The 16696-nt window shown below is 36.5% G+C and overlaps 1 protein-coding gene across 1 annotated transcript; it reads right to left on the reverse strand.

The window, feature by feature from the left end:
• Positions 1-3562: 3562 nt before the first annotated feature.
• LOC133736009 (protein FAR-RED IMPAIRED RESPONSE 1-like) lies at positions 3563-4864 on the reverse strand. Its single transcript, XM_062163443.1, has 2 exons — positions 3875-4864; positions 3563-3767 (listed from the first exon to the last, which is right to left on the reverse strand). The coding sequence occupies exons 1-2, from the start codon at positions 4837-4839 to the stop codon at positions 3698-3700; spliced, it is 1035 nt and encodes a 344-aa protein (XP_062019427.1). The 5' UTR covers positions 4840-4864; the 3' UTR covers positions 3563-3697.
• Between the last annotated feature and the right edge of the window lie 11832 nt (positions 4865-16696).

A 16696-nucleotide genomic window follows, 5' to 3' on the forward strand; every position in this document is an offset into this window, starting at 1 on the left:
TCAAATCCGATTCAGTCCTAGATTTTTTTTTTTTTTTTTTTAAATCCTGATGGGCCCTACATTCTTAGTTAATAATAATATATATATATATATATATATATATATATATATATATATATATATATATTAATTTGGTGTCTTCTTCATATGTTTTTTTTTTCCTTTTTCTTCTGGAAAATTTTGTTCGCACATCTTAATACTTAATACGCATCTCTTACTTTTTTTCTTTTTTAAAAAAAAAAAAAAAACCCTACCCCATTCCCACCCTTGATGGTAGGCCTCATCAAAAAGCTCACGGATCAAGTGGGCCGATGGAGGCCCGCCGGCCCGCAGGGCTTTTGGCCCTGCCCGGCTCGTCAAAAAGCCCGCCTTGGTTGGCCGATGGAGGCCCGCCAAAAAGCCCGCAAAAACCCGGCCCGGCCCATAAAAGCCCGTAAACTATTTTATATATATATGTGTGTGTGTGTGTTTATAAATATGTAGATATAAATGTGTGTGTATGTTTATATATAATAGATATGTGTGTGTGTTTATATATATATATATATATATATATATACAGATCCTATCCAGAGCGATGCCTCGCTCTGAAATTAAAGTGCGAGGCTCCTTTCCTAGCCCTTGGATCAATTTACTTAAATCTAATGGACCATAACTCATCTCTCTTAACCAAGGTTAAAACCCACGGGTTAACAAATAAGAAAAAGAAAAAAAAAAAAAAAACCAAACGCACAATTCTAGGTTTTCCACGCTCAAGACGTCTCATCCTCTTCTCCTCTACCGTGGTCGATCTTCTCCTCTGCTGTGCTCTTCTCATTCAAGACGTCTCAATAACAGGTACATATATGTGTGTTCTCTTTCATATTTTAAGTAAATTTCGCTCTCCATCTCTCTCTCTCTCTAGTTTCAGTTAGATTAACATGTGATCTTCTTCTACCGATCATCATATTTAATCAGCTATATGTTAGAACTCTTGCTGTTTATTAATGAATTGAAGCAGTGATCATAATCGGTTAGTGCTTTCTAGGGTTTGGTTATTTGATTTGGTTTTACTTTAAATAATTGGCAAGTTATTTGTTTAGTTGCCTGCCACTAGAAGTCATTGACTGGAAAATAGAAATTGGAGACAATATAAATATGCCTAGCATGTAGTTTCAAAGTATCTGTTGCAACTAAACTTCAGACTCTTTTACTTAACTTTTGTACTTTGGGGTCCCTGATGAGCGATCATGTCTGGAGTTTATTACTGGAAAACAGAACATGAAGAGATACTGTAAAACATGCTTAGCATGAAGTATGAGTCAATTTAAACTGACAGAAGTCGGATCTTACATTTATTCACTAAGGGGGGACTTGATGGATAATGTATCTTCAGTTGGTTCTCAACTAGTAGTTAGTAATTAACACCATCTTGCAGCATGGAGCCTTGGCATATGAGAAACTAAAAATCATGAAAGACAGATGCCGTCAGTTTTACATGAAAGACAGATGCCGTCAGTTTTACTTGAATTTATGATCCTAACAGATATCCAAGTTTATATTCTATGACTTCTATAATTTCTATGACCCATATATCTTTTTTCCCCGAGGATACTACTAAGTCCATTTTTCCCGTTTCTTAGATGTCTGAAGGCTATATGTTTACTTTTGGTGAAGTGATATTTGATACCCTCTTTGATACTTCATTGTTTTTGGCTGGATGATAATATCTCCAATTTTTAACAGGTGGTAAGTGCTTTAAATTGTGCCAGGAGAGGTTGGGTCAACATAGATGTGGATACAATAGCCTGTGAATCATGTGGGGCACGCGTCCTGTTTTCTACTCCATCATCTTGGAATCAGCAGCAAGGCATGTTATGTTACTCTTTATGCTAAGTATTCTAACAATTAAACCGGTGCTGTAAGTTATGTAGCAATATTTGGTTATGTACATACTAAACAAAGGCTATTTCCTGTCTTCTTTTTTCAGTTGAGAAGGCAGCTTTGGTATTTGGTTTAAAGCTAAACAATGGACATAAAATGCTTTGTCCATGGATTGACAATGCCTGTGATGAAATGCTGGCAGAGTTCCCGCCTACACCACCTCCAGTTTTAGTGGATAAATTTAGAGAGCGTTGCTCTGCGATTTTACAACTTCCAGTTCTTCCTGTGATATCTTCTTCAGCCATTGAGTACATGAAAAGCCCTTAGCTTGATCAATTTCTTGGACAGTCTTCGATATTTTTTGCCAATGGGTGTACTGAAATTTCTAGAATAGAACACTCTGATGATGAAGGCAGTGCAGAGTCTACTAAGTTGTATTATCAGGTTAATTTGGTGATTATACTATTGCACGTCTATCAGTCCTAATTGTTTTGCGTGTTGTGTTGGAAGTCTTCATATATAAATATCATCATTAACTTGCCTGTTGTCATTGCTAATTATTTACTTTTATTGAGATATGTGAGTCCTTTTACTTTCCAATGAATTTTTATTTGTGCTTTCTTCATTTGCATATTGTAGTTATGGTTAATTGACTTAATTCTGATCTTCTTACTCCAATTAAACAATTTTTCCTTCGTACTACAGATTTTATAGCATTCTTGCTTTCTTAAGCAGACAAATGATGTTTTGAAGTATTTATGCAGGCACAAAAGCTTATAAGCTTATGCGGTTGGGAACCTCGCTCACTACCTTATATTGTCGACTCTGAGAAGAGGTTGAATCAGTCTACACTTAAGGCAAATGTTTTGAGTTCATCTCATTTAACTGCTTTGACACTGATCATTGTTGACATTGATGTCTGCAGGCTTTGGATATGGGCTCTAGGTCTATGGAGGAACCAAGTGTAAAAGTTGATCAAGAGTCTCTGAATAAGCCTGAAAATCAGATGTAACCCTTATCATAAGGAAGCTTTTTAGTTTTATATTGGCCTTAACTCTAAATTGATTTGTGAAGTTGGTAATTTACTGTTCAGTAGCTTTTCTTGTATTTCCAAGCACTCTACAATTGCTATTTGGGTATATATATTGGAAATAAGGTTGTATCCAATCCACCCTCTCTAGAGTGCTTGGAATGAGTAAAGTTGAATAGGAAAGGCAAGAAGCTGTAAGTTACCATTGTTGTACTCAAACAGTTCATTTCAAGAAATGTCATTTTCTGTTAGTAGTTTATGCATCATTCAGGCTCACTCCTCTATTCCATATTCTGTTAAGTATTTAGAATGAGAAGAATGTCCATATTATCGTCAGGCAAACATATTTGACCTTATTAATTAATCCCTTATGTCAACAGTTCTGGTGGAATGAACTGGATACCAATATCAGAATTTGTACAAAGTAGAAACACAATTTGCAAGCAACTAAAGGAGCTAATGCTTAATTTTTAGTGCCTAGTTTATATCTCTACTCAAATAGCTTGCTAAATCAAGATTTGCATGTATATTGCGGAAGGATCTTATTCTACTGCAGTACAATATCAACATGAAAAACTCAAGTAGCTTGTTATTCTACTGCAATGCATATATAATTATGACTTGTCTTCGCAAGGAAAAGGCATAACAATGGACTTGCAATAGATTCAGCATCTCTGAACAGTAACAATAGTTACAAATTAAACAATCCTACATGAGAAAATTGTTTAGCATTGCAGATGAGTGCATAATCAAATAAAATCGACAAGGGATGACAAATAATTTTGGACAATCATGCTCGGCTTGCTACGCAAACTCATCAACTCCTGTGTTGGAATACTCTTCCTCATCCGTACTTGGGTCACTTGTATCCTCTCTGTAAATCAAAAACGAGAAACCGAAAAAACAATCAGGGATTGATATAAGTATGTCGTTTGAGGGATAATGCAATATAAGTATTAGATACAACAACTAAATGCTTACCCAGTTTGAGGGATTGATATGTCATTTTTATTCTTCAACTCAGGACAATTTCTTTTATCATGTTGCTGGTCATTTTTGTTACATCCATGACAAAATCTACCTTTACCATTTGCCTTCTTTGCAGCTTTCAATCTGCCCTTCTCTTTCCCTGCCTTCAATCTTTTCCCACATCCTTTGGCCCTTACTTGAATAGGTTCATTATAAATGTGTTGAGAAGGAAGACTTTTTTGTTCAGCTGGCACTATTGCAGACTCAACAGTCTCACCATCAGCCATCATGGAATTATACATCTCCAGAACACTCTTTAATGAATCTACAAACAAATCACTTGCTTCTTCGCTACCCATAATCTTATCAATTACATCTACAGCATATTGGCATAACCGACTCCGCCTGGCAAGAAAATCTCTATTATCTGTTATCTCCACACCGACATCATCAAGAACTGTCTCAGCTTTTCTTGATTTCGTCCACCTCTTTAAGATGTATTGATCTGGCAATCTATCAACAAGTCGTATAACTATGAGAAATGCCAAAATATGTCTACATGGTATCCCGACCGTCTCAAATTTTTTGCAGCTGCATGATACAAAATCTGACTCTTTAGCATAAATAATTTCATGACCCTTGGGGTTCTCCATTTTTTTTCTCAGTGCAATATACACCATATACGTATCATTCTCATGTGAGAGCTCAAATATATAATTGCAACACTGCGACAACTGATCATAAAATTGTTTAAAGCATTCATGTGTATAAACACGAGCCATTTGGTCTGCCATCTCAAAGGGTGAGTGAAAATTTGGCTTCTCATTGATGTCAACATGGTCCTCCATTAATTCCATATGTCGTTGACGTGTGACAGCCCGATTAAACTGAACCATAAAATCTAACAATGTGTTTTCTTTAGAAACAAACCTCTTGTAAAAAGCATGCCCACTTTCTGCTCGCTGACTACTTGACATCCCAGCTGAAAAGATATGATTTACATATGCAGGCACCCATGTTGACCGAATATCATACATAGTCTTTAACCATCCATTGTCACTTAAACCACTACTCGATCACAACAATCGATGTCCCCCTTGCATCAAACTCATCTCTATTTTCTGAATTCCATATGCAATCTTGAAATTCATCATAATAACGAGTATATTTTCCTGGGTCTATTTTTTCAGAGAATTTATTTAGAATATGCCAACTACAATACCTGTGAAATGTCTGTGGGAGTACTTTAGAGATAGCTTTCGTCATTGCTGGATCTTGATCAGTAATAATCATCCTCGGAGCGTCACCTGGCATTGCATCTAAAAATTCTTTAAAGAACCAAACAAAAGAATCAGTTGTCTCATTGCTTAAGAATGCACAAGCCAAAATTATTGTCTGCCCATGATTATTTACTCCCACCAAAGGTGCAAAGATCAATGAATACATATTGGTATTGTAAGTTGTGTCAAATATTACAACATCACCATAAAAATTGTAAGATCGTCTAGAAATTGCATCAGCCCAAAAGATATGTGTGATCCTGTTCTCGTTATCAGCCTCTATTTTGAAAATTAATGAAGGATCTTTTTCTTTCTCTAACAGGAAGTACTCATGCAACATATCTCCATCATGCCCCTTCACCTGTTTGCGACAATCCCTTTTGTAGTTATAAATATCTTGTTGCAAGCACCCAATGTTTTCTACTCAACCTGAATGCACTCCAAGAAAGTCAAATTGTGTACATGTTGGCACATTGACTGCAGTCAGTTGTTTCGTTAATGATTTATGAATCGATGAAACCTCACGATGGATCTTTGTCAGATGTTTTCTTCGTGGGGTAGTTAAAGGATGGCTGTGACCCTCATAAAAAATAGTGACAACATATTTGCCGATCGTAGCACGTCTTACAACTACTATTCTTGCCTTGCAATTTACTCTTGTTCGATTCCTATTTCTTTTCTTTCCTGTTACCTTTGATGTTCCTTGTTTAGAGCACACATACGCCTTTCTTACAATCACACCATTCTTCTTCTCGCTAGTAAAACTTTTGACATCAAACCCTGATTCTTTTGCATAGCTTTTGTAAAACGTCTCAACGTCTTCTAGTGTATGAAATTCTTGGTTCTTTACAGGAATCGGATCAACCTTCACTTGAGGACAATAGATAGCAGTGTCATCGAAACTTTGTTGTGACTCCATTCCTGAATTAAGGCACAGACAGAAATGTTACCTTTGTTTAACAACATCAGAAGAGAGGGGGAAAAAAGAAGATAAATAAAATAAAAAAACTAAACATAAGAGCAAACGATATGCTTATGCAAGAGTGTGGGACATAGAATATCTTTACAAGAAGAAATATGGGTCATATAAGTCATAGAATATAAACTTTCATATCTGTTGGGATCATAAATTTACCAAAATATATTTAAAAAATCCCCAGACATCAGTTACTAATGCATTTAACTAACCTTTTCTCAGCTATATATGGAATGATTTACTCTAGTGGCAGGCAACTAAACAAATAACTTGCCAATTATTTAAAGTAAAACCAAATCAAATAACCAAACCCTAGAAAGCAGAAAGGAAAAAGAAAAGAAAAAACATGCCTAATAATAAAGAACATAAGCAAACCGATTATGATCACTGCTTCAATTCATTAATAAACAGCTATGCATTTAACTAAACCGATTATGATCACTGCTTCATTACCAAAATATATTTAAAAAATCCCCAGACATCAGTTACTAATGCATTTAACTAACCTTTTCTCAGCTATGGAATGATTTACTCTAGTGGCAGGCAACTAAACAAATAACTTGCCAATTATTTAAAGTAAAACCAAATCAAATAACCAAACCCTAGAAAGCAGAAAGGAAAAAGAAAAGAAAAAACATGCCTAATAATAAAGAACATAAGCAAACCGATTATGATCACTGCTTCAATTCATTAATAAACAGCAAGAGTTCTAACATATAGCTGATTAAATATGATGATCGGTAGAAGAAGATCACATGTTAATCTAACTGAAACTAGAGAGAGAGAGAGATGGAGAGCGAAATTTACTTAAAATATGAAAGAGAACACACATATATGTACCTGTTATTGAGACGTCTTGAATGAGAAGAGCACAGCAGAGGAGAAGATCGACCACGGTAGAGGAGAAGAGGATGAGACGTCTTGAGCGTGGAAAACCTAGAATTGTGCGTTTGGTTTTTTTTTTTTTTTTTTTTCTTATTTGTTAACCCGTGGGTTTTAACCTTGGTTAAGAGAGATGAGTTATGGTCCATTAGATTTAAGTAAATTGATCCAAGGGCTAGGAAAGGAGCCTCGCACTTTAATTTCAGAGCGAGGCATCGCTCTGGATAGGATCTGATATATATATATAATTAGATATGTGTGTGTGTATATTGTGTATGTTTATACACACATACATGTTTATATATATATATATATATATATATATGTGTGTGTGTGTGTGTGTGTGTATTGTGTATGTTTATACACACATACATGTTTATATATACACACATACATGTTTATATATATATATATATATATATATATATATATATATATATATATATATCTGTGTGTGTGTGTGTGTGGGTGTGTGTTTTTATATATATAGATATAGATATGTGTGTGTGTGTTTATCTATATATGTGTGTGGAAATTCTCATACTTCTATATAGAATATGTGCATATATATTCTAAAAAACAAGTGACAACGGTTGACCAATTCGATCGGATTCGAAAATATGGTGAAACTGGCTAAATTTTTTACCACACTCATAATTTATTGTAATAATCACATCCACCGGTCGGTTTTTTCATTTTATTTGAATTTATAGAAGTTGCTCTTTGGAGTGTGTGATATATAAATATAGGTTTATAAGAGTAACTACGTTTGACCTAGTTGATCGAATTCGAAACGAGAACTAAATTGGCTGGATTTTTTACAACCACCATGAAATGTTACAATCTCTCCATCGAGCGGTTGGTTTCTCCAAATTCATCTTCCACTTCATGGTTGCTTTAGAATGGACCTTAACAATTTAAATGCAATGTATAAGTCATACAACTTTAGGAGACAAATTGGTATAGACCAACGTATTTGTAATTAAAATTGAAATTTTTATCTTATGTTCACGCATATCCATTGATTCAATATTTACATACGTGATGTGAAAAAATAAGCACGTTTCGCGGTCGTCATGTCATCGGTCAACCAAGAAGACATACAAGTGACAATGGTTGACCAATCCGATCGGATTCGAAAATATGGTGAAATTGGCTAAATTTTTTACCACACTCATAATTTATTGTAATAATCACATCCACCGGCTGGATTTTTCATTTTATTTGAATTTATAGAGGTTGCTCTTTGAGTGTATGATATATAAATATAGGTTTATAAGAATAACTAAGTTTGACCTAGTTGATCGAATTCGAAATGAGAAATAAATTGGCTGGATTTTTTACAACCACCATAAAACATTACAATCTCTCCATCGAGCGGTTGGTTTTTCCAAATTCATCTTCCACTTCATGGTTGCTTTAGAATAGACCTCAACAATTTAAATGCAATGTATAAGTCATACAACTCTAGGAGACAAATTGGTATAAGCCAACATATTTGTAATTAAAATTGAAATTTTTATCTTATGTCCACGCACATTCATTGATGAAGTATTTACAAAAGTGATGTAAAAAAATAAGCAAGTTTTGCGGTCATCACGCCATCGGTCAACCAAGAAAACATGCAAGTGATTACGGTTGACCAATCCGATCAGATTCGAAACTATGGTGAAATTGACTAAATTTTTAACCACATGTATAATTTATTGTAATAATCACATCCAACGGTCGGTTTTTCCATTTTCTTTGAATTGATAGAGGTTGCTCTTTGGAGTGTGTGATATAAATATAGGTTTATAAGAGTAAATAGTTTGACCTAGTTGATTTAATTCGAAACGAGCACCAAATTGGCTGGATTTTTTACAACCACCATGAAATATTACAATCTCTCCATCGAGCGGTTGGTTTCTCCAAATTCATCTTTCACTTCATGGTTGCTTTAGAATGGACCTCAACAATTTAAATGCAATGTATAAGTCATACAACTTTATGAGGCAAATTGGTATAGGCCAACGTATTTGTAATTAAAATTGAAATTTTTTATCTTATGTCCACACATATCTATCGATGAAATATTTACATATGTGATGTGAAAAAATAAGCACGTTTCGCGGTCGTCATGTTATCGGTCAACCAAGAAGATATGCAAGTGACAACGGTTGACCAATTCGATCGGGTTCGAAAATATGGTGAAATTGGCTAAATTTTTTACCACACTCATAATTTATTGTAATAATCACATCCACCGGTCGGTTTTCCTATTGTCTTTAAATTTCTAGAGGTTGCTCTTTGGAGTGTGATATACAAATATAGATTTATAAAAAATTAGTGTCTTTAAAAATTTATTTATTCCAAAATTAGTGTCTATTTATTCCAAAATTAGTGTCTATATATAAATATAGAATTTTTTTTGGTACAATATAGACACCCTTTGGTTGTATTTGATTATTATCCAATGAATTTTCAAAGCTTGATTAAAAAAAAAAAAAAAATATTGGTGCCTTTAAATATTTATTTATAAATAAAGCCCGCAAGGTCCGGCCCGAAAAAGGCCTCAAGACCCTCATTATATGGACGGGCTTGGATCATTCGATTTACAATAAAACCCGGCCCGGCCCAGCCCGCCATTATTTAAAAATATAGCAAGGCCCGGCCCGGCCCGGCCCGTTGACGAGACCTACTTGATGGGGCTCGAACTCCTGACCTCTTATATATGAGACCAAAGCCTTACCACCCCACCAAACACACACACCCATACGCATCTCTTACTTAATACACCACCAATTTGATTTATTATTCTATCATTTTATCAAATACACCACTAAAACTACCTAAATTATCCTCAAATCTCAAAATTCTATATAAAATCACTATATATAAATCAATTTGAAAATCATCATGCCAAACTTTATCATAATCACAACATTCTATATATATATCATAATGAATTTAAATGCGTTTAATTATCAGAATCATCATAATAATTTTAATTTTCTTTCAATTATTATCATGAGACCTGTAAAATCTTAACAATTTTGTTATTCAAAATTGTTGGTAGTCCCTTTCAAAAAAAAAAATTGTTGGTAGCTAGTCAAGATTGTTGAAAATAATCAAGAACACATGATGAGGATCCCAACTAGGTTTTTTTTTTTTGAAAGGCCCAACTAGGTTTATAACTACATTGTTATTAGTTTCTCTCGATCAGTTATCATGAAACAACATATACAATCATAAGGATTTTGTAATGCAAAATTGCTAGTAGTCAAGCTTCTAGAAGAAGATTCCAATTAGCCTTTCAGAGTTAATTAGTTTTAAGTCCACAAACCATGACCTATTTTAAATGTAATCCGGACGAAATATTTTGTTAATTGCGGTCCATTGAGTGGGCATCCACATCAGCTTACTTTCCTATATTAGCATGATGAGTCAACTTCTACTTTTCCACTACCGAATTTACCCATAACAATATTACTCAAAACAATCAATAATTTATGAGTCAATTAATTGAGAGCTAATGTTGTTTTTCAATTAATTTGGTATTCATAAAAACCCTTATAATATGACATTAGCATAAAAAATTATAACTTAAATAAAATGATTATACCTTACCATCATTTTTCTACAGCCTATATATATATCTTATCTCTTTTCTTCGTCTTTATTCTCATCAATTTCTTCTTGTTTGTACACCTTCATTATAGAATTGTCATGTTGTTCAATCAAATAGATATTTCAGATGGATATTCATAAGAAGGTTTTGATCCATCTAAAGAGGTAATATTCTACATTGTGCATATCTACCTTTGCATCTTAAGAAAAATCGTACAAAGGAGAGATATTTTGGATAGGGAGATGCATTTTCATTTCTTAAGGGAAAGACTATGGTTTTTTTTTTTTTTTTCATACCTTTTGATTGGGAACAATGTTAAAACTAAGTTACTCTTTTTTCATTACCTTGTGCATAGATATGTCTGCAATTTTGATACCTAGTACAAAGGTAATTTCTTAAGGGGAAATGCAAGCTACAATGATTCTTCTTCTTTTTTTCTACCTTTTTATTAGGAACCATGTTTAAACTACCTTGCTCTTTCTTCATTACCTTGTGCATAAAAAGTTGCACTTTTCATACCTATTACAGAGGTAGAGTAGTGTTGGTTTCTTTTTTCCTACCTATTAAGTAGGAATAATATTAAAACTCGACCATGGACTAGCCTATTACTATATCTTTAAGTATTGTTGTGTCAATATCTTTAAGTATTGTTGTGTCAAAGACGCTACTTAGTTTGTCTTATTTTTTCTTTTTTGACTCTATGATATATAGATACACTACATTATTTGAAAATTTATTGACCTTTCATGTAGGATACATGATATGTTTACATAGATATTTAGCTGTCATATTATTTATTATAATTTCCTTGAGTAGATTTAAGGAATTTGAAATTAAATATTTAAATATTTAAACTAAAAACAAAGTCCCAAAATTATGGGATTTTGATTTGTTTCCTTTATTTCCCTTGAGGGGCAAAATGGACAACCAAAAACACTGGTTGGACCTCAATTAAAAATAAAAAAGTGACCAGACTATAATGAAAATTGATGTAGCAAATTGGACCTTGACTAAAATACCTCTTTGTAATGCATAGTTGCTAATAATCAAGCTTGTCATGAACTCATGACAAAGATTTCAACTTGAATTTATAACAATATTAAAAGCTATTAAACATATTCCAACTATAGTTCGTTATCTAACATGGATGTCTTTTTAGTCATTTCATTTACCCATATAATCTGATTTTTAATGTAGAAAAATTTCAATGTGTATTAAGTATTTAGGGATGTGTTAAAAAAATTTCTCTTTTCTTCTTCCTCTTCCTCTTCCCCTTCTTCAACAAAACCTCATTCATTCGATCTACCTCTGAAGTGGCTGCATACGAATACAACCATCAAAGTGTCTTGGTTATAATCTCTTTTTCTTCCTTCTCTATCACTAGAGCATCCATCTATTACCAGTCTGAAAACATAACGAGCTTCAATAACATCCATCAAATCTAATCGCATCTAGAGCCAGATCGAGCTTCAATTCAAATCGAGCAGCAACATCTCTTGGAACAGCAATGTCTCCTAGAGTCTTCAGTTCCTCGATTTGCATTGGTGGATGCAAAAATTCTATATGTTGCTCTTTGTTTGTTTTAGGTTGCGGAAAATCCTCCAAAGTCAAAAAAGGTTGTGTTCAAGTAAAACTCTAATTTGTGTTTAGCCCAAACTCTAGGTTTCTTGACCTAGTGGTAATAGGGTTTAATTAGAAGAATCTAGAGATTATCTTTCCTTGTATGATTCAGACTCTATGTATTGTAATCCTCTATATCAAGAGGCCCCTATTATCAATGAGAATACACAGCGATTTTCTCTCAATTTCTGATTCCCTAAAACACGTTATCAGCACGAAGCCCTAACCCTGAAACCCTAAATTCGTAGCCTTCAAATTCCAGATACCACCACCGCCCACCTTGAAGATCCAAATTCCAGGAAGCCAGAACCGGCGGTGCCACCTTCAGAACCGGTCAGAAAATACCCGAATCAGCCCCAGGAAATACCGAAAGCCTCTCTGCCCGGTTCGAAGACTTCCTCCCTGCCTCCTGCTGCCATACTCCACTAGAAGCTGCAGCCTGATCCCAGATTACCTGAACCGAAAAATCATCACCGGAACAGGCCTCAAGATACCCGAACCGGCGACCTGAAATTACCTTGCCCTGAACCGCCGGCAGCCCTTCCAAGTCAACCCAGCCCCTGCTTCAGTCAACCCAGCCCAAAAGAAGCCCTAGACCCAGAAGCAGAAGCGGATCAGCCAGAAGCCCAGAACCAGGCCCACTGACATCAGCGTCCAGTCAGCCCACTGACGTCAGCATCCAGTCAGCAGCCCACGTCAGCATCACCCTGCCACGTCAGCAGAAGGTGCCACGTAAGCAGCTCGGTCAACACCGCCAGTCAACCACAGCCGGCGACTTTTTCGGTCAACTTCCGGCCACTTTCCGGCGACTTCCGGAGACTTTTTTGGCCAATTTTTCCGGTCAAGATTTCCGGCAACTTTTCAAGGTAAACTTTTCTAAAAGTTCCCGTTTTTGAAGTTTTTTTTTAATTCTTTTCTTCTTTTTCTCGGGGACTTCCAACATCCCTTTTTCTACCCCCCTTTCTTCTTCATAGGGGAGACCAAAAGCCGAATTGTGGGGGTTCGTGCTCATTCCAAGCTTGGAGCTTGTAGAGTCCTCCAAACTTAGAGTTTGTTGAGAAGAAAACGATCGACCACATACATCGTTGTTTCGATCTAATCCAAAACCCCTCTTGGAATCAGATTTTCTTGGAAGCGACTACGCTAAGAAAATCCCTAATTTCTTGGAAGCGACTACGCTCAGAAATTTAATAATTTTTCGTGGTAGTCTTTTTTGCTCCGAAACTAACCCTAATCTTGTCTTGTTTTTTCAGGATGAGTTACCTGAACAAGTTGAACTTTGTTCCACTGGAGACAACTGGCGCAGGATACCATAGGTGGGTCCGAGATGTGCACCAACATCTTAAGGCTGATGGACTTCTGGAAACCATCCAAGAGCCTAGTCAGAACGTGCTCTCTGTTGAGCAAGCTACTGCTTTTGAAGCAAATCAAGCTAAAGCCATAATTCTCATGACAAGGCACATGAATGACGCGCTCCAAAGTGAATACCTCAATGAGGAAGACCCAAGAAAGCTATGGGTAGAACTTGAGCAGCAATTTGGCAACGTTCGTGACTCTCTGCTTCCTGATTTAGAAGTGCGATGGCATAGCCTCCGCTTTTGTGATTTCAAGTCTGTGCTTGACTATAACTCGGAAGCTCTTCGTATCAAGTCTCTGATGGAGTTTTGTGGCCAAGCCATAACTGATACGATGTTGATCGAGAAGACTCTCTCTACCTTCCCCGTCTCTGCCCTGATGATTTCAAAGAATTATCGGATTGATGTGAATGCAGGACGTATCACAAGATTTCATGAGCTCATTGGCGCCATGAACGTAGCTGAAAAGCACGACAACATTCTTGTGAATAACTATAACGCTAGACCCGTGGGAACTAAGTCTATTCCGGAGTCTAACTATAGTCGCGCCCCCAAGGGAGGACGCAAGGAGCGAAACCCTAAGAGTAGGGACAATTCTGGACGTTCTGGTCCATATTCTCTCCCTAAAGAGGAAGGAAATCACCTAGATAGGCGTGCACGAAACCGTGGAGGTCAATGTGTGAAGAGAGAGAGAGGCGGAGCCTCCGACCATGGTGGTAACGCCACCAAGAGCAATGGTCGTCCAAATCGCGCCCCAAAGGCGCCTCGATCAAGGGAGCCTGACCATAATGATGTTTGTTTTCAATGTGGATCAACTGAACATTGGCCCAAAGCATGTAAAGAACCCCAGAATGTTGCAAACGCATACAAGACGTATCGTGAAGCAAGGGAGGAAAACTACATGGAACAAGAAGATCAAGATGGCGATCTGGATCTAAGGGTGGAAGACTACAAGGATCAAGACCCAGAAACTAGCGATTTTGATTAAGTCTTTTTATTTTGCAAGAGATGTAGGCAATTGCCATATTATTTTTGTAGTAGATGCCAATGGTATTAGTCTTTCTTCAAAGTAGGCGTACTCAATGTAAGTATGATGTCTAGGAAGGTTTTGAGATAAGTGGTACTTAAGTGAGCCTTGCTCCACCGACATCTCTCTACTCACCTGGTCACATTTACATTGGAATTACCGAAAGCAGTTAGACGACTACCATTATTTTGCATTAGCTAGTTTATTGGATTAGATTTTCTTTGGTCAAAGAAACAACGATGGAATTCCATTTGGCTTATTAATAAAAGTTGAGTTCTTTTCTTTATGACTCCTTTTTAATTACGAGCTTTTCTTTTAGGAATGGATGAACTTCAATGTCTTGCGGATAGTGCGACTACGCACACCATTCTACGACATAGGCAATTATTCTTAGAGATGTTGCCTACATATTCCTCTGTGACTACGATGGTTGGGCCATCAGGTTTAGTTCAAGGACATGGAATGGCCCAATTCCTATTGCCAAATGGCACCTTGATTAAAGTCTCCCAATTCCTATGCTCCTAAGGCAAATCGAACCTTATTGAGCTTTAAAGATATAAGAGCCAACGGATTCCATGAGGAAACGCATAATGAGAACGGAAAAGAGTTCCTTTGCATTACCTCTAATGATTGCGGACGAAAGCGCATCTTAGAGAAGCTTATGTGTCAATCCAGTGGACTTTATGTCACTACAATTCGACCTATTGAATCCAATAATGTCATAAGAGAAGATCTCTTGGATTCTGACACATATTGGCTTTGGCATGACCGACTAGGGCACCCTGGTCGTGATATGATGCTCCGTATACTAAAGACTTCACACGAACATCCATTCTTCAGAGTGAGAAGAAGCAAGAATAGAAAATTGATTTCTGGACTTAGCAAGACCTCAACAATTGCAGCATCTGGCGCTGTAGCCGTCTTGGGGCGCCATAGGGCCGCCCAAGTCCCATGTGATGACTCCATCCATGGCGCCAACCATGAGCATGACGCCATAGTTGTTCCTCCCAATGGCAATGACGCCATAAACAACAATTCCCATGGCTCCACCGCCATGATGGGGGATGTAGTCACACACTTTGCTTCTAATAGCGCTACAAACGCTCAGGCCCAACCAAAATCCTCATTGGTTGCTTCTAAGGCCCCTCGCTCATTTTGCAAAGCCTGTTCATTCGGGAAATTAGGACCGAGACCGTCCTACGCAAAGGATCTCAAAATACTCATTCCGTTCTTACAGAGAATCTGTTTGGACCCAAAATGAGCATTTTGGCCTGACAAGGCGTGTCTTGGAGAAATTGAGCCAAAGTCAGTGGCTCAAGCTATATATTGTCGACAAGTTCGAAATATATTATTTAGAAGCTAAATAAAGCATACTATGGAAGATTATGCGAGCTGAAAGAAAAGGAAATGATGGAAGCATGAAAATGAAAAGTCAACTTTAGACATTTTCCTACTTCGGCTAGGAGAAACCGAGCTAAACAAGAAAGGAGGGGCGGCAGACTAACCAAATGAAATCCAAATGAGCTAAAACTTTCCAGATTAATTCTAGACATCCCAAGGATCATTTATTATGAAGAGTTTCAGAGCTACTTATGAGTGGAAAGCCTTCAAAAAATCAGTCCAATTTTCTGCAGAAGCAAAATTGGAAAACTGGACCTGTAAGGAGTCCAGCAGAATTTCCGGCACAACCACATGGAAGAAAGCTCTGAAAATTTTCCACAATGATTTAAACTCATTGTAGATCATTTGATATGAAGAAGTCAAAGGCCCATTTTGAGATTTTGGTGGAGATATAGCTGCAGCAAAATTGGAGCAGTAAGTGCTTAAACCTAACAATCCATTAGTGTTTAAGTACTTAAACCTAACATTCCATTAGTGTTTTAAGTGCTGAAACCTAACATTCCATTAGTGTTTTAAGTGCTCAAACCTAACCCATCATGATTTGTTTAAGGCCAACCACTATGGCTTGGTAGCCTATATATAGAGGCTACAACAAGTAACAAAGGACAACACAATTCAACAACAATCTCTAAGATTATCCAAGCCTCTCTAGAGCAACCCCTCTCTAAGAGCAACTCCTCTCC

Source organism: Rosa rugosa, chromosome 3, assembly GCF_958449725.1.
Source record: "Rosa rugosa chromosome 3, drRosRugo1.1, whole genome shotgun sequence".
NCBI lineage: Eukaryota > Viridiplantae > Streptophyta > Magnoliopsida > Rosales > Rosaceae > Rosa > Rosa rugosa.

Bases quoted from the DNA above. Each gene is read 5' to 3' on its own strand.
- LOC133736009 (XM_062163443.1), bottom strand. From the start codon at position 4,839: ATGTCAAGTAGTCAGCGAGCAGAAAGTGGGCATGCTTTTTACAAGAGG. The intron at 3,768-3,874 runs GTAAGCATTTAG...TTTGATTTACAG, and splicing joins ATATCAATCCCTCAAACTGG to AGAGGATACAAGTGACCCAA.